Source organism: Nycticebus coucang, chromosome 1 (genome assembly GCF_027406575.1).
Source record: "Nycticebus coucang isolate mNycCou1 chromosome 1, mNycCou1.pri, whole genome shotgun sequence".
Taxonomy (NCBI): domain Eukaryota; kingdom Metazoa; phylum Chordata; class Mammalia; order Primates; family Lorisidae; genus Nycticebus; species Nycticebus coucang.
Window position 1 is genome coordinate 16801535 of NC_069780.1, and position 19197 is coordinate 16820731.

Here is a 19197-nt window from a genome sequence, read left to right on the forward strand (position 1 = left end):
GCTCTTGGGCTTAAGCAATTCTCTTGCCTCAGCCTCCCAAGTAGCCGGGACTACAGGCGCCCGCCACAACGCCCGGCTATTTTTTTTTTTTTTGGTTGCAGTTTGGCCGGGGCTGGGTTTGAACCCGCCACCCTCAGTATATGGGGCCGGCGCCTTACTGACTGAGCCACAGGCGCCGCCCTCTTCTGAAGGCTTTTAGGACTACTGCTTCCTCCACCCTTCTGACTGATGTCATGATGCTGTGTTCTCCCTGTTGGTGTTACGCTCTCCTGTATAAGGAACAGACACTCCTTCTGAAAATGGAACTTCTCATTTTGTTCCATTTGGGAGACAGGGTGCCATCAACATGAAAGAGATCAATTCTAGGAATGCAACGATTATGGCCTAAAATGTTCAAGACAAGACAGAATTGAAAGGTGTGTTATTCTATGTTGTGCTATAACATTGTAAATGACAAATTGAACATGACAAGGAAACAAATTATCATTCAGGTTACTTACCCTAAGTAAGTAAGTAAGTCTTACCCTAAGTAAGACTTGAATTTGTGGTTAGCATCCAAGAAGTACCAGTAACAGTCTTTGAGTGACTGGAAGCCAGTAGTCACGGGTAGCACAATGGATAAGGCAGTGTCAGAAGAAATGACATAACCAACATTAAATAAATGGTAGCAGTGTATTACATAAAATTAAAGATTTATATTATTTCAGTGAAAATGGGAAATGGCCTATTTGATACTAAAGAACACAAAGAAATGACCTGCACCAAACAAAAAGAGCTGGTACCAGGACATTAAGAAGAATCTTTGATTGTTTGTTTATTGAAAAATAAAATCTCAATCAGTAAATCACTACACCACACACACCTATGAATTTTATAATTTAATTTTAATAAAATTGTATCTTAATAGGTGCCCTGAAAAATATTTGCCTCAGAACCTGCACACCCTGGAACTGGTATTTTGGTGGGAGAGAGGACCCTTAGGGAGAATGATGAGGTGGAGATTGTCATAGTAAAACATTTAGAAACTCAACTGGGGGCGGTGCCTGTGGCTCAGTCCGTAAGGCGCCGGCCCCATATACCGAGGGTGGCGGGTTCAAACCCGGCCCCGGCCAAACTGCAACCAAAAAATAACCGGGCGTTGTGGCAGGCGCCTGTAGTCCCAGCTACTCAGGGAGGCTGAGGCAAGAGAATCGCTTAAGCCCAGGAGTTGGAGGTTGCTGTGAGCTGTGTGAGGCCACGGCACTCTACCGAGGGCCATAAAGTGAGACTCTGTCTCTACAAAAAAAAAAAAGAAACTCAACTGGAACTTATAAGAGGTCTATATTTCAAACATGCAAGAAAAGTAAGCACAGGGAGCTCAATATTATGCTTTTGCTTTCTCTGAGCCTCATTCAGAAAGGATTAAAACCAAAATGGAATTAAAATGGAAAGTTTTTATCTTTGTACTTAATATAACTGAAATTTATTTTGAGATGTTTTTGTTGTTGTTCTTAATATGTATATAATAGAAAATACAGAGGTTCCACTTTTGGTAGACACAAGAGTTAAACAAAGGACAGAATTAGGTAATAAGGTCTAGAATATGGTTGCAGTGTTTTGAAGTGATGAAAAAGGAAGAAGCTAAAGTCTTCCAAATGCTGAGGATTATAGAACTACAGTCCCCAATGCCTGGGCTGCAGGTCAATACCAGTCCCTGATCTGTTAGGAACCAGGCCGCACAGCAGGAAGTGAGCAGCAGTTGAGCCAGCAAAGCTTCATTTGCATTTACAGCCTCTCCCCATCAATCACTACCTGAGCTCTGCCTCCTGGCCGATTAGCAGGGGTATTAGATTCTCAGGGAGAGAGAACCCTACCATAAACTGTGCATGGGAGGGATCTAGGTTGCACACTCTCTATGAGAATCGAATGCCTGATGGTCTGAGGTGGAGATGTAATGCACGTGAATCCTACTGAAGCCATCCCCTCCCCACTGGGTCCTTGGAAAAACTGTCTTCCATGAAAAAAGTCCCTGGTGCCAAAAAGTTTGGGGACCGCTGTGATAGAGTAACCTGTCGGTTCTTTGGAGCCCAGCTGCCCACTTAAGCTTGGTCTCTAACTATGAACTCACTCTGTGTTTTTGACGTTCTGTGGCAGGGCTACAGATTGGAAGGACACTTTGAACAGTCTCAAACCTTCCCTGTGTAAATTAGTTCTCTTGGTATTTACTCTTTGGAAAGGTAACTTGTCTGCCTTTAAATGGAAAGAAACAAAATAATATATCTAAAAGAGAAATGACCTTTAAGTATGTTTATGTAAACACAGATGCTTTTAAAAGACATGGATGAAAAACTGATCTATTAAAAACTACATTAATATTCCTGAGACGCAGAAAGAAAGACAGGTAATTAGTCTTGTTCATTTGACTGCTGCTGGTGCCAAACCAATGTTTTTAATATCATCATGACTGAAAAATGTGAAATAGAGCTTTGAAGCACTGACTGTAAACTGAGATCCACATCATTAATATGCATATATCTCTGACTGGAACTCCATTATTCACTTCATTTTGATTTTGTGGCCAACAACTGCTTCAAACTGGACATTCTGTAGACGATTTATAGCTGCCAAAGCACGCTCAGGAAGAAACCTGTATGGATAAAAGAGTCGAAATAGTTTTAGTTTAAAATCTTTGACACCAGAGTCCTTTTTGGAGTTAGTTAGAATTCCCCGAGTGTCATCTGGCTTACATTTAATTTTCCTCTGTTCTCCCTTTGCAACTACCCATCTTCTCTCTTGTGTGTGTCTTTTTAATACTCATAGTTCAAAATGTCTACTAATATAAAGAAAACACTGCTATATACCCCTCTTCTCATCCTCTCATCTTGTATGAGATTTTGTAAGATTTTATACATTTAAAGCTGAAGGTCTGCAATAATTGCTGAAACTGTCAATTAATCCTGGCACTGAAATCTCCACCACCAGAAACCACAGACACCACCAGAGCCATTCCATCCATGTCTCTATCTCTCCTTAATGATTAACTGAAGACCTATTATGCATTCTATAAAAAGGTAAATTAAAGTACTTTAAAAATAGCTACTAATTTTCTGGAACTTATTGTTTAGCTGAGAGGCTAAGATGGCTATCTTAAAACAGTTATTGAAAAATATCAGCTGTCTGCAATTAAGGACTACAACTATAAGGATGATTAACATGGGCTGGAAAAGTGAAGAAAAGTTTCAAAGGGACAACTAGATGCTCAAGGATTTCTTTCGACTATAGCAGCCTCCAAGATGAAGTGGAGATGGTAGAGGTGGTAGAGAACATATTCAAAGGACAAAAAATCATCAACCTATAATTGATTTGAAAATATCTTTCAAAAACTAAGGCAAAATAAATAATTTTTGACATATTCAAAAGATGAAAGAATTCATAACCAGCAGAGCTGCCCTTGGAAAATGTTAAAGGATACCCTTCAGAGAGAGAAAACAGACACGAGATGGAAAACTGGCCTACCCACGTGAATAAAGGACACCAGAAGTATTAACCACCTGGGTAATCATGAAAATTTTCCTTGTTATTTAAATCTCTTTAGAAAGATAATTGTTTAAAGAATAAGTGTAGGCTCGGCGCCTGTAGCTCAGCTAGAGCACCAGCCACATACACTGGAGCTGGCGGGTTTGAATTCAACCGAGGCCTGCCAAACAATAATGAGAACCAGAACCAAAAAATAGCTGGTGTTATGGCAGGCACCTATAGTCCTAGCTACTTGGGAGGCTGAGGCAAGAGAATCGCTTAAGCCCAAGAGTTTGAGGTTGCTGTGAGCTGTGACAGCACAGCACTCTACCCAGGGCAACATAGTAAGACTCTGTCTCAAAAAGAAAAAATAATAATAACAACTGTAGTATGGGATTTATAACATGTGAAAGTAAAATGTGTGACCATACACAAGTATTCTGTACAACAGCAGAGTATTTACTTTTTTAGGTACAGAGAGAATACTTAGTAGGTACAGTATGTTCTGGGCCATTAAACTTACTTCAATATGGGTGGACACGGTGGCTCACGCCTGTAATCCTAGTACTCTGGGAAGCTGAGGAGGGTAGATTGCTTGAGCTCAGGAGTTCAAAGCTAGCCTGAGCAAGAATGAGCCCCCATCTCTAAATATAGCCAGGAGCTGTGCCAAGCACCTGTAATCTCAGCTACTGGAGAGGCTGAGGTAAGAGGATTGCTTGAGCTTCAGAGTTTGAGGTTGCTGTGAACTATGACACCATGGCACTCTACCCAGGGCCACAGTGTAAGACTCTGTCTCAAATAAAACAAAACAAAAGGAACTCATGCTTCAATAAATTCAAAATATTCAAATCATATAATAGAATTAAATTAGAAATGAATAACAGAATTATCTTTAGGAAAATCTCCAAATATTTAGAAATTTAAAAACATACTTCTAATTTCCCACACTACAAAGGAGAATTTAGAAAGTATTTTGAACAGCATGTAAATGAAAACGCAGTGAGTCCAAATTTGTGTGACAGAACTAAAGAAGTACATAGGAAGAAATGAATAGCACTAAATGCCTATATTAGAAAAAAATTGATGTACATACACTGGAATAGTATTCAGCCTCAAAGAAATTCTGTAATTAGTGACAACATGGATTAACCTGGAGAACATTATGCCAAGTGACATGAACGGTCACAGAAGGACAAATGCTGCATGATTCCACCATATGAGGTATCTGAAATAGTCAAATTCATGAGCCAAAGAGTGGGATAACGGTTGCCCGTGGCTAGGAGAAAGAGATGGGGAATTACTAATTAATGGGCATAAAGTTTCAGTCAAGCAAGATAAATAATCCCTAGAGATCTAGGGATTTACAGCATGTAAAAGTAAAATGTGTGACCATACACGAGTATTCTGTACAACAGCAGAATATTTACTTTTTTAGGTACAGAGAGAACACTTAGAAGATACAGTATGTTCTGGGCCATTAAACTTGCTTCAATATGGGTGGACACAGTGGCTGATACACAACAGTGCCTGAAGTTAACAATAATGTAATGTACACTTCAAAATTTGTTAAGATGGTAGATCTCATATAAAGTGTTCTTACTGCAATAGAATGAATTGAAATAAAATAAAAGAAAAAAGTATCAAATCGATAAACTCAACTTCCACATTGGCAAACTAGAAAAAGAAAAGAAAATCAAATATAAAGTAAGCAGAAGGAAATAATATAGATCACAGAAGATATTAAATATAATACAAAAAGAGAAAAGAATCAATTAAATCAAATACTGGTTTTTTAAAAATGATCAATGAAATGAATAAACCTCTAGTTAGACCAATGAGGAAAAAAGAGAAAATACAAATTACCAATATCAAGAATGAAAAGTCTACAGCTGACGCAGTGGCTCACACCTGTAATCCTAGCATTCTGGGAGGCTGAGGTGGGTAGATTGCTTGAGCTTATGGGTTTGAGACCAATATGAGCAAGAGCAAGACCCCATCTCTACTAAAAATAAAAAAGGCTGAGGAAAGAGGATCACTTGAGCCCAGGAATTGGAGGTTGCTATGAGCTATGATGATGCCATGGCACTCTACCCAGGGTGACAGCCTGAGACTCTGTCTCAAAAAAAAAGAAGAATAAAAAGTCTAAAGATATTAAAAGAACAATAAGGGAATGCTATGTACAGATTTCTGCCAGTAAATTGGATAACTTAGATGGGATGGACAAATTCCCTGAAAGATATACATTACCAAGAATAAATAAGTAGCCTGAATAGCCCTCCAAGTATTTAAGAAATTAAATTTGTAATTAAAAACTTTCCCAGAAAGGTAGAAAATTAGAGGTCTAGTGTCCTCACTGGTGAATTCTATCAAATGTTTAAGGAAGAAATAATACCAATTCCACACAAGTTATTCGAGGAAATAGAAGAGGAGGGAATACTTTCCAATTCATTCTATGAGACCAGTATTATTCTGATACAAAATCAGACAAAGATAGGATGGTTTTTCCTTAAAAATGAATCAATGTACAGGTCGAGCATCACAAATCAGAAGTGCTCCAAAATCTGAAACTTTCTGAGCACTCACATGCTGCTCAAAGGGAATGCTCATTGCAACATTTTGAACTTCAGATATTTGGATTTCGGGTGCCCAAGTGGTAAGTATAATGCAAATATTCAAAAATTAAAAAAACTTAAATATGAAATCTTCTGATTGAACAGCGATGGTAGATATGGTAAAGAAAAGGAGTCATTTTCTTTTTATAGATTGGGTAAGGTAGTAGCAGATGAAACTTAACTGTTTTCCACAGGGATAATGAGTTTCCATGGCAACTTAGTACTTTCAGTTTTCTGCCATACTTACTTTTCTAGTATTAGAGAGATATTGATGTATGATGGAACAAAAATCATTTTCTTATTGGTAAGTATTCCATCTATCAGACTTCTTGCAACTTCATCTGTCTCCAATACAGGCCATAATCTGTGATTAAGAATAAAGTTTACTTTTATTTTTGGGAATTTCAATTTTTTTTAATGAATGCAGGAAAACTAACATATCTTTTCACTAAATTTAGAATTAAGATTTCAAGATGTTCCAGGGTTTGCTGCATTAATGCCACTCTCCCTTTTCCTCCACATCCCATGTTGACGTTTTGCTCTGGCAGTATTAGGCCTTCATATCCAGCAGGTGTGTTTCATAGCTCGGTCAAAATATCAGAATGGTGGCGAGTCATTACACGGTAAGGAGTAGAGGAGCCAGGCAAAAAAAGAGGAGCGGGTGGGATTAGTCATGGGATGGGAGGGAAACACCTGACATCCCAAGGCCTAGGGATGCAAGGAGAAAATTCCATAGCTAAGTATATTTGCTTTTTTGTGGACGTCTTCTAAAAAGCTGAATTGTTTTAAGGGCAGTTAGTACTTGAGATGCACCTTTGACTTAACTACCCTTCAGTTTAATGAGAAAAGATGTGTACAAAGAGTATTGTAATACCTTTTTTTTCTGCATTTTTTATTTTTTATTTTTTTTTTGGAGAGACAGAGTCTCACTTTATGGCCCTCAGTAGAGTGCCGTGGCCTCACATAGCTCACAGCAACCTCCAACTCCTGGGCTTAAGCGATTCTCTTGCCTCAGCCTCCCGAGTAGCTGGGACTACAGGTGCCCGCCACAACGCCCGGCTATTTTTTGGTTGCAGTTTGGCCGGGGCCGGGTTTGAACCCGCCACCCTCAGTATATGGGGCCGGCACCTTACCGACTGAGCCACAGGCGCCGCCCGAGTATTGTAATACTTTAAACTCGAGGTATGGCCTTCCTTACACCGATGTGCATGTACGCTTGAAAAATACAAATGACCACAAACATCACTCATTCAAGGCTACTTACATGTAAAATTGTTTTTTTAATACAATTCAGCCAGTCCTAACTAAAATTTAAGTATTAAAAATTTAACCCTAAACTCATTTAAAACTAAAAAAAAGGTAAAAAAGACTTTTAAAATCAAAGTGCCATAAAAATTGCTTTGCCCAAAACATTTGGCGTACAGCCTTCCTGCATTCATTTTACTAAATGCCCTTAAAACAATCCAGCTTTTTAGAAGATGTTCTCAAAAAAGCAAATATACTTAGCTACTTACGGTGGGACAAATAAAGTTTAGTCATGTAAACAGTCCCAGTTTTGTAAAAAATATAACTTAGATCCAACTGTCTTTTTGCTCATAAATTAGTAAGCCCAAATATTTCCAAGTATACGTGACTTAACTAAATCATTAATGAAATAAAATAACAATGTTTTCAAGACTGTCAGCATTCATTTTTGCCTAGATTTATCTGTCAATTTTATATTCATCTCTGCTGGGTAGTTTAAGGTGTTTAAAAACTAACTTAATATTGGTGTAATAAAAACAGCTAAATCTTCTATGTTATCAACAAAATACCCATGTATTTAACTTTAATATTAATGTAGAGCCGAGGGCAAATCTGGATGCTGTCCCCTGGCCTTCATCAGCCCCTCACACATGCTAATGTGAATTCATTATCATGTCCACTAAACTGCATGAAGACGTCATGCAGTTTAGTTTACTAATATATGTCGCACTTATAGTTTCCTTATTTTTAGCAGCATAATCAATAAATCATTGGTAGCTGATCACTCCTGCTAGTCCATAGTATATTTTTTCCCTTTAATTTCAAAGTGAAAATTAAAAGCCAAGACAATAACATTAATAAGAAACAATTTTTTTCTTTTTCCTTTTTTTTTTTATTTTCTTAGTTGGCCGCCTACAAATTTCTTATATAGTTTTCATATCAATTTCTTGTGCCAGATTCCCATCCTAACTTGAGTTTGACCTCACCTGGTGCTTGGGTTTTTAGTAAACCCGGTATTCACAAAAACTGGGCAGAGACATGAGGTTTTGATACCAGTTTTTCCCAGTTCTTGAAGTTCTGATGTCAAAGCTCTGTGAAAGCCAACAGCGGCAAATTTGCTGGAACTGTAAGAGAATTCATCAGTCATCGTTACCGAAGGGACAGTGACACACGGTCCTCAGCGTTCTGAGAGAAGGCGTCTGGAGCATTTGGTTTGTGAACATGTAGAAGCCAAATTCCTCAGACAGTCCACTTGTGATTTTTCTAAGTGGATAAATGGGCAGTCATTTTCATTTACATGTTCTTACATGATTAAACAGAATTCTGAATATATCCAATTTCTTAACTTGTCAAGATATTAAAAGAAAAATAACTCCATTTGACTGGCTCAATGTTTATTTTTCCACCCAACATGTGTCCATTGAGTCTTCAGACTATTTTCTAACCAGTTTTTATTGCTGTTTTTATTTTGAAAACTATGAATCAGGAAAATCACATTTGGAAAAACCACAAAGGTGGGACTCTGCCCATTTCTCCTCTTTTGATAAATGAGTAGATAGTTTCTCTCTTGACAGTGGTTGCCACTTTGGCTTCTAAATTTCACTGTGAGGACTGGAGAAGAGTTACAGTGAGAGGCTATTTTGCAAATATAGTAGTATATTGTTAGGGCCTCCCACCTCCTTCCCTTCATGTCCTTGATGCTGACATGGGTGTGGTATCTGCATCTTTTAATCAGATGGAGTCTCCGCCTCTCTCTCTCTCTCTCTCTCTCACACACACACACACACTCACAAGCACAGATACATATACACAAATTTTCTTCTTTCTTATTTTTTTTTTTCCAAGACAGAGTCTCACTTTGTCACCCTCGGTAGAGTGCTGTGGCGTCACAGCTCACAGCAACCTTCATCTCTTGGGCTTATAAGGCCAGCGGTTCTCAACCTTCCTAATTCTGTGGCCCTTTAATACAGTTCCTGTGGGTTGCTACCCACAGATTGAGAAGCCTCCCAAGTAGTTGGGACTACAGGTGCTCACCACAATGCCCGGCTATATACACACGAATTTTCACAGCACAAGCCCACTAGAAAATATTTTGATCTAGGGGTCACTCTGGTCAGCTTATATTGGGCACCCAGACCATGATATAGCTTTGTGTTCATTTTAGCTTCTGAGTGCTTTGATCCTCAGCCTGTGGATTTTCCATTTCTTTTATCAATATCTACTCATTCTAGGATATAATGGAAACATGCTTGGCATTACTATTTTCTTTCATTGCTCTACAGAGTTTTCAGAAATCTAAAAATATTTAAAATATAATTATACCTAGTATCACTATTTTAGAAAAAGTCATTTAAAATTTTTCTCTAAAGTACTCTATAAATCCTGTAAATTCAAATTACCCTGCTATGAGTATAGGTGTCTACAGTCTAATTCCCTTAAATATATACAAAAATATGTAACACTGCTGGCAAGTCATATTATACTTACCAGTATGGGATGAGATAAGGAATTACTCCATGGCCACATACGGAAGCCACGGTGACAATGTGGCCATGATTTCTCTTCATCATTGATGGAAGAAGTGCTTTTGTGATCTTAAGGATTATTGCAGAAAGAAGAGAAAAAATGACACAGGTGTTAGGTTTCCAAATCATGTAGTTTTGTTCTTGTTACGATAGAATGGCATTTAGGAGAACTTTTACAATAAAATGAAATACTTTCCAAAATTCTGTGATTATTTGATACAAATGTTAGAAAGAAAGATAAAATTTTATTGGTTTGAGCTGGCGTTGAGTGTTGTGACTATCTCACGTGGCAACATCCATCTTAGTATTCTCCCTCCTCTTCAGAAGGAATCAAATAGCTCCTTTTTGGATATATCATCTAAACAATTTTTTTGTTCTGTTCATCAGGCCCAGTCGAGGTTCAAACACACATCTCCTGGTGTGTGGGGCCAACATGCTAACCACTGAGCTATGGTGCCCAGCTCATCTAAACAACGTTAAGGAAAAAATTCAGAATTTTCTAAGCTGAAAGAATTCCCTATGATAATCTACTGTCACATGATTTTTTGGTTTGGGGCTTTATCATTCTATCAGAAGAGTGAAATTTTGTATACCTTTGTCAAAAGAGCTGATTAATTGAGTAGTGTAAGCTGCAAGTTCTACAGTGAGCCAAAATCTTTATGCAAAATTAGATTCAGAATCTCCGTATTTGTAACATTGGATATTATATGATGTTACAGGAAAACAAAAGTCTTTCTTTCCCTCCACAAAGCTGTTTTATGAGAAATATCCATAACATTTTATGAGAATTTCATAGACCCATCATTGTAGAGCTTAAGCAAATTCACGGAGCCAGAATTGCCAACCCAAGCCACCTCTAAATTTCTAATCCACAAAAACCATGTGAAGGTAATGAACATTTACCCTTGCTTTAAACCACTAAGTTTTGGTCTAATTTATTATGCAGCTATAAATAAGGCAACTATAAATGAGACAAATATTAGTATACTAATACATGACGTCTTCATGTAGTTTGGTGGATATGATAACGAATTCACATTAGCATGTGTGAGGGGCTGGTGAAGGTCAGGGGACAGCATCCAGATTTGCCCTCGGCTCTACATGAATATTGGAACATGAAGTTTAATTCAAAAAATGTTCTTTACAAAGGCAGTTGAAATTATTTCAGTCTCCCATAAAACTAACCAATTATATGAAGTTCGTAAAGCCACATTTCTCACTTTTTGTATTCCATGGATATAGAACTTGTTGCAGGGTCCCATCCAAGAAGGGTCCCCAACATTGCATGTATATAATTACTTCCAATGTCTTTCAGTTTTTTGTTTTTTTTTTTTTTTGTGACAGAGTCTCAGACTGTTGCCCTGGGTAGAGTGCATCATAGCTCACAGCAACCTCCAACTCTTGGGCTCAAGCGATCCTCTTGTCTCAGTTTTTCTATTTTTAGTTGAGACGGGGTCTTGCTTTTTGCTCAGGCTGGTCTCAAACTTGTGAGCTCAAGCTATCCACCCGCCTCGGCCTCCCAGAGTGCTAGGATTACAGGCATGAGCCACCGCACCCAGTTATGTCTTTTCAGTTTTTAAATTCCATGAAATGAGGTCACAAGTGAATGTAGAACCTCCATAGTTGACTCCCTCCCCAGATTGACCTCCGCCTTAAGTGGACCTAATCTTCATAAACCCGACGTGTACCACATGTATGTACCTGTACGGTCAGCCTAGTTCCTTCTGTTGACCACCTCCTGTGTTGGCCAGTTTATTAGAGTTGCTTGCATGACCAACTTACAGAGGTTCTTCCAAAGCACTGACAACCCTCAACAAACTTCCACTATTTGTTGGGCACCTGTTACATGTGTTCGATACTGGTAGATAAGACAACCAAACAGCTTATATTCTGGTGTGTTGTGGCCCCTGGAATTCTGCACCCTTCTCTCAGTGACTCTGTGGCTCTTCTGCTCAAACAAATTTGATGATTCTTGCTTTAAGGCAAAAATCTGGCCAGTTTCCTACCCAGAAATTTGTGAATTCAATTATGAATCTCATGTGTCTTAAGAGAAGGTGTTAAGCATGCACAAATCTAGAAAGATTTCTGACTCACACTCACCCAAAAATGTCCTAGAATGTTGACCTCAAAGGTTTTGGCAATCTCTTCATCCTTGGTACTGAGAAGATCGGCTGGGTATACTGCCCCAGCATTATTCACCAGGATGGTTACATCACCCACTTCTTTCTTCACCTTTTGAAATTGAAAGAACACATTCAAGAGTGTGTTATATAAACTCAAAGGTGTTGGGTCTGATTCCATCCAGGGATCAAGAGTCTTTATTCCACTGGGTGAGGTCTTTCAGAGTTCAGACACAAAGAACTTGTAGTTCCAATAGTGGGTGCATGGGGAATGCTGTCATAAAGGTGGGCTGAGCTGGTTTTTTTTTTTATATCTAAATTTCTGTACCCAGTACATCATGGATTTTGAAAGTTTATCAGCAAAGTGAAAATAATATTTATTTTGATAAATTGATACATAAGTTCTGACCAAATATTTTTAAAGTGCTGATTCAGTAATCTTGGTTCAACTACCTATTAGGTACATGACCCTGGTCTGGCTTAACCTCTCTAAGCTTTCATTTGCTTATCTGTAAAATGAGATTTATAGGGTTATTCCAGGGATTACATTTAAAAATACAATAGTTTATTGGAGTTCTTGGTTCATTGTATTTGATATTTACCCTTTTAAAATTTGTTATAGTAATTATTAATGGTGAATTTTCTATAAAGACTAGGTTAGTCACAAAATAAATAAAATCTCACAAAAGAAATAAAGAAAAAAAAGGAATTACAGCAAAACTAAGATACTGAAACCAAACTAGAACGTGATCCATTTTCCCCAGTGATAAATCTTCTGTCAGTCACTGCCACTGCTCAACAATTCTGATCAGAATGAAATTGACTAATAATATGAAGCAATAATAATGGGCAGAGCAGAGTGGATTATGTGCAAGAAAAAAAGTGTTTGTCCTGTTTTGGTCATGGAACTACGTTAGTTAGCAGTGGCTAAAATCTAATTTACATTAAGCAGTCATGAAGAACATTTTCATTTTCTGTTTCAGTGGCAGTGGATACAAAGTCATCTGAAGGAATCTGGGGGCTGAAGTCGCACCTGATTTACAGAGCTGTAAATCTCTTCTCTGTTGCTGCAGTCTACCACAAATGCATGCGCCGTGGCCCCTAGTTTTTGGCATTGAGCTGCAGTTTCTTCCACACCACGCTGCAATCGGAAAAAAAACAAATTCAGAAAAGAGTGGGGGAGTATAAGATTAACAGACACGGCCTACCTGCCTCCTTAGTTGTAAGAAATTTCTTGAGAGAAACTGCTTGCCTAATTTGCTGTGAGATTATGCCTACCAGGAAACTTGCATATTAGCACCAAAGCAACAAAAGCAAACAAATCTCTTTGTGTTTTTCCAGTTTTTCATGTTGGTTTTGGAGGTTCTCCAGGAGGCATTTTCTCTACAGCAGGCTACTTTCATAGATTAAAGAACATTCTTGAAAGATGTTGCTCTTTGTGGAGTCATGGGAGATGTTTGAGTATGGGGAAGAAAGGAAAACTCAAGAATTAATTGATCACACATGTGTTGAGCACCACCTATGCAAAGGCAGGAAGTGTGGAGTAGCGATTCTAAACTAGTGGTAATTGTAAATGGCATGCTTTGCCCGTCGACTTTTCTCAATGATTCTGATTTGTCCCTCTAGTAGGGAAGGGGAAAGAAGGTTGATTATAGTCACCTTTGAAGAACTCCTCTTGGCCATCTGGTAACTGCAGGGATTTTCAGCAATGAGGTATGTAGCACTTTTTCCAGAATGAGTTTTGTACTTATTTGTCTGGCCTCATGTTCTGCAGGTGTTTGGGAGTGAAAATGGGCAGGGGCCGCTGGATGGATTCTCATTTATGTAACAACTTTGCACATAACTCTATAGAGCAACTTACTTTTGACCTAAATTGGAAGACCTCTTTCAATTTTATCTTCTTTCCTAAGATAAAATTGCCCTGGTGTTTCTTAACCTGCATTTCTGTAAAATTAGAATTGTTTTCAGGTTTTGACAGTTCTTGACTTTCAGCCATTTATAAGGTTTTAAAAACTACACTTTTGGCTCAGTGCCCGTAGTTCAGTGGTTAGGGCACCAGCCACATACACCAAGGCTGGCGGGTTTGAACCCAGCCCGGGCCTGCTTAAACAAAACCAAAAAAATAGCTGGTGTTGTGGCAGGTGCCTGTAGTACCAGCTATTTGGGAGGTTGAGGCAAGAGAATTGTTTAAACTCAAGAGTTTGAGGTTGCTGTGAGCTGTGACACCACAGCACTCTACCAAGGGTGACATAGTGAGACTGCCTCAAAACAAACAAACAAACAACAAACTACACTTTTCCCTCTGACAATCTGTAAATGCTTCTCTGTGACTAACAGGCAAAGATACCCGAAAAGCCCTTTTCTTTGCATTTGGGAGGATAGTGATGTTGCTGTTAAATGGGGTGATTCCCCCAGAAGATGGTGCCTCTTTTAGGTCCTTTGTACTTCACTATTGTGGGTTAAACCCCTGGAGTAGCAGCTTGAAACTCCAAAGAACAGGCTTTGACAGTCCTTGGAACCTAGTCACAAAGCCAGTGTCCCCTTAATTAAATGCCTCACAGAGGATTGCAGAGGAGTAAAAGAAAAACGATGGGAGAGTTTTTCACCTAGACCTCAGCTGGTAGCTTGGTCCTGCCAGATTGCACAAACCAGTACCTACACTCTTTGTCTTTAGCTTCAAGGTTGGTGGAGAACGTTAGTAACCAGAGCTTTCATCAGATGCTTTTCTTCAGTCTTATAACAGAACTAGACACTGCAAAATGTAATGCATTTTTTCCTCTTATAGAGTGTCTCTCTGTCACCCTGTATAAAGTGCAGTGGGGATGTTATAGCTCAAGTAACCTCAAATTCATGGGCTCAAGTGATCCTCCCGTCTCAGCCTCTGGAGTAGCTGAGCCAGGCTAATTTTCCTGTTTTTAGTAGAGACAGTGTCTTGCTCTTGCTCAGGCTGGTCTAGAACTCCTGAACTCAAGCAGTCTTCCCAACGGGGCCTCCCAGAGTGCTGGGATTACCGGCCTGGCCTGGCCTTGTCTTTTCATAAACAAAATGCTGGCTTTAGTTCCAACTCCAGTGGGCCTTGTTTGCTCCACTTCCCACCAGTGCTCCTGAAGCCATTTACATTGAATGAGAGACAAGCAGCTAACACACCTCTGCTCTTGTACCCAAAAGGCACCAGCTGTGACAAAAGAGGAGTCAGCATATTCTAGACATTTTTGAAGTCTCTAAGAAAATAGATTCCAACTATCATGACAGCCAAGAACATGAGAAAGTAATGATATGATGTCAATTAAAAATTCATGGTGATTTGTGGAAAATTTGACTCTCAAAAAAATAAAAAAACAAAACAAAACTGCAACTTCACAATTGTCCCACTCTTAAAATTCTGTAAATACATTTCTGTGTAGACTTTTATAGCCTTATTAGAATTTGTAGCTTCAGAGAAAATGATAGAAGATTTCAGTTACTTCGGTTTAATTCTGGGTGTTGTTGGGAGCCTATCATGGCCCCACACAAACCCTCCTTCTCCACCCCTCCTAGAACAAAGACCACAAAGAACCTAGCTTGCCCCACCCCCAAGATTTGGCCAAAAGACCCTAGCCCACCAGAATCCTCCAGCAAGCAGTGGAGTTTTTCCCTCCCCTGTGACCCCATATAAAGAGAGGTCTCCAACCTCCCTCAGCATGGATACCATCTTTGGCTCTGCCCAGACAGGTCTCTATCCCTTTCATTAAACCTGGCCTGAGCCTCTCCTGCAGTCCCTTCTCATGCCTGGGCATGTGCTGCCGACCTTTCAGATGGTTAATAAAGTATGAATAAGAGTACGGAAAACATGAAAGTGGAAGAGAAAGCCTGACTCACTACACATAAATTTTTATTTAACACAGCTGACATTTACCACGTGCCAGGCATTGTTAAAAGCATTTAAAATTCACTTATTTAATCCTCTTGACTAGGCACTGGCAAACTTTTCCTGCAAAGGGTGAGATAGTGAATATTTTAGGATTGTGTGTGAGAGGAGACACTGAGGGATTTTGTTGCATGGTTGTCGTTTGACAACCATTTAGCAATGTAAAAGTCATTTCTCAGCTCAACAGGCTGCCCACAGGCCAGATTTGGCCTGTTAGTGGTTTACTGGATGGACTAGTATTATCATCATTTCAGAGATAAGGAAACTGGGGCTGAGAGAAATTACATGACTTGCCCAATGTAAGCAGCGTAGAAGGAGAGTGACTCTGAGTGTCTGTCACCAACCTATACACCACAGCATTAAGTCACTGCTTAGGTCTCAGTTACTGTGTTCCCTTCGTTTAACCAACCTGATGCATACGTGGAAGGAGGCTGCAGGGAACTGATCAAACTTGGAAACAGACAATTACAAAGAAAAGACGATGCTTAAGTCCAATAGTTTTGTTGTGACTTTAAAAGGTTGGCAGATGTACACATTACCTTATTAATATCCCACAGAATCAGTCTGCTTTGCCGCTTTGCAAATTCGTAGGCAGTCAGCCTGCCTATTCCATGCCCAGCTCCGGTAATGAGAACAATCTCCCCAGCCACAGATTTTCTCCTCCGGGGAATGAAAAGCTTCACCAGTGACTCCAAGTAGGAGTAGAGGATGGTGAGCAGCAGGAGGAGAATATCGAAGACAATGTTCATGGCTCTGCTGGGCCCTCTTCCTTCTGGCTCAGTCTTTGTACAGTCCTAGGAAAGAGATGCCCGCTGCTCTACAGAGCTCCCGGGGAGAGAGCTGTGCTCAGGTGGCAACGGGACTGCAAAAGAAGCTGGCTTTGAACACAGGCTTTGTCCACGTGTCCTAATATGGGTTGACACACCTTGAATTTTTGAAGTGATGCCAACTGTTATCTGTAGCTCAGCTCAGGTCAAAAGAGCCCAAGAGAAGGTGCTCTCTGGACTTGTTTATTTGAAAAGCAGTTGTGTACTATATTTCATCTTGAAGTTTCACCTCTAGAAATAATTCTAGAGATATTGCATTAGCTAAGGATATGTTGCTATCTTTCTATAAATTGTTTTTCCTTTCTTCTCTCTCTCTCTCTTTTTTTCTTGAGACAGAGTCTCACTTTGTCACCCTGACTAGAGTGCTGTGTTGTCATAGCTCACAGCAACCTCAAACTCTTAGGCTCAAGTGACTACAGGTGCCCGCCACCACACTCAGCTGGTTTTTTCTGTTTTTAGTAGAAACAGGGTGTCGCTCTTGCTCAGGCTGGTCTTGAACTCTTTAGTTCAAGCAATCCACCTGCCTTGACCTCCCCAAGTGCTAGGATTACGCTAGTAAGCCACTGTACCTGGCCTTATAAATTGGCATGTGTGTGTGTGTGTGGGGGGGGGGGTGTTTTCTTTTTTTGAGACAGTGTTTCACTTTGTTGCCCTGGGTAGAGTGCTGTGGCATCATAGCTCACAGCAGCTTCAAACTCTTGGTTTTAAGTGATCCTCTTGCCTCAGCCTCCCAATAGCTGGGACTACAGGCAGATTCTATTTTTAGAGATGGGGTCTCGCTCTTGCTCAGGCTGGTCTCAAAACTGACCTCAAGCAATCCACCTGCCTCAGCCTCCCAGAGTGCTAGGATTATAGGTGTGAGCCACTGCACCCAGCTTTTTGGTATTTTCTTAAATAGGTGGAAGGAGACAGTAGAGATATTATCTCAAAGAAACTTGAATGAAGTAGAGGTCCACCAGTCTTAGATATTTGAGTCATTTATTCATGAAAATTTAGAATTAATGTTTTTGTTGGCTAATCATTCAACATGTGATGCCAACTTCCCCCAAATCTCTTAAGTTTGGGGGAGATTTTCAGTTATAATACAATTGTTTCTTTCTGTAATAATATTGGAAAGGCACTAGACCCAAAGCCTCAACTTAAAAGTAATGTGTCTTCTGTCTTAGTTGATTCAGGCTGCTATATAATTACCATAGACCCAGTGGTTTATAAACTACAGGCAGTTATTCTCTCACAATTATGGAGGCTGTAAAGTCCAAGATCAAGGTGCTGGCAAATTTTTTGTCTGGTAAAAATTGACTTCCCAGTTTATAGACAACTGCCTTTTCACTGCAACCTCACCTGGCAGGTGGAGAAAGAGAATTGTCCGTGTTTGTTTCATAAGGGTACTAATGCCATGGCAGAGCCCTCATGATCTAATCACTTGCTAGAACCTTCACATTTTAGAGTATGAAGTTTGGGAGAGCACATTCTGTCTATAGCAACTTCTATAGTCAAAAAGTGGAAACAACCCAAGTGTTCATCAACAAATAAATGTTGCATTGTGACACTGGTATTCATTTGATTAGCACCATCTTTCGAGCAAACATCACACTGTATATTGCTACCGTAATTGAATTCAACTTCAAAAAGTAATATACAGGTAACATTACTTTACATGTGTATACATTTCTTTTGGCAGCTCTGGTATATGCCATGGACTGATTTAAAGGCTTTACATGTAAAGGTATTTAATCCTTACAAGACACATTTGAAGTAGAAACTATTAAAATCTGCATTGTACAGATGAGGAAACCGATATACAGACAAGTTAAGTAACTTAGCAGTAAGAGTAAAGTCAAAGAGTAAAGTGGATGAGGATTTAAATCCAGGAAGTTCCCAGAAAGTCTGATTCTAGAGCCCCAATTTTTTAACTTAGGACAGTGGCTCGCCACTAGGGTTACTTTTGTCTCACAGGACACATTTGGGCATAGCTGGAGACTATGGTTGTCAGAATTCATGCATGCTACTGGCATCTAGTGGGGAGAGGCCAGGGATGCTGGGAACAGCTTGCAGTGTGTAGAACAGCCTTGTTCATTGAAACAAATAATTTTCCAACCCCCAAATGTCAGTAGTGCTAAGTTTGAGACACTTTGACTTGGGCTGTCCTATCTTGCATTGGAGAGAGTAATACTTGGTTCTTTAAGTTTGAACTTGAGTGTATTTATGAATGAGTACTTGACCACACCATTCTGCATGCAAAGTTTCAGTCGCATGTATATGGAGCCGTTAGACATTAACATGGGTGGTTTCCATCAGATCTCATGTTGGGCTGCAATGCAGGAATTTGTTTTCAGGTTGAATGTCTATAACTTCAATATTCAGCTTGCTTATAGTGGCCAAACCAGAGGACTAATACCAGCCAAATCCATGCAGTACTGACAGACTTCTGAAAGGCAGTTTTTTTTTCATTTGCTTTTTAAATTT

General features: G+C 39.5%; 1 protein-coding gene across 1 annotated transcript; it reads right to left on the reverse strand.

Moving 5' to 3' along the window:
• Positions 1-2409: 2409 nt before the first annotated feature.
• HSD17B13 (hydroxysteroid 17-beta dehydrogenase 13) lies at positions 2410-16778 on the reverse strand. The gene is made up of 7 exons (XM_053602580.1): positions 16444-16778; positions 13031-13138; positions 11978-12109; positions 9840-9946; positions 8339-8476; positions 6355-6471; positions 2410-2626 (listed from the first exon to the last, which is right to left on the reverse strand). Exons 1-7 carry the CDS (start codon positions 16651-16653, stop codon positions 2536-2538), a joined length of 903 nt encoding a protein of 300 aa, XP_053458555.1. The 5' UTR covers positions 16654-16778; the 3' UTR covers positions 2410-2535.
• Between the last annotated feature and the right edge of the window lie 2419 nt (positions 16779-19197).

Bases quoted from the DNA above. Each gene is read 5' to 3' on its own strand.
- HSD17B13 (XM_053602580.1), bottom strand. From the start codon at position 16,653: ATGAACATTGTCTTCGATATTCTCCTCCTGCTGCTCACCATCCTCTAC. The intron at 13,139-16,443 runs GTAATGTGTACA...TTCCGATTGCAG, and splicing joins TTCTGTGGGATATTAATAAG to CGTGGTGTGGAAGAAACTGC. The intron at 9,947-11,977 runs GTGAGTGTGAGT...ATAATCCTTAAG, and splicing joins ACATTCTAGGACATTTTTGG to ATCACAAAAGCACTTCTTCC.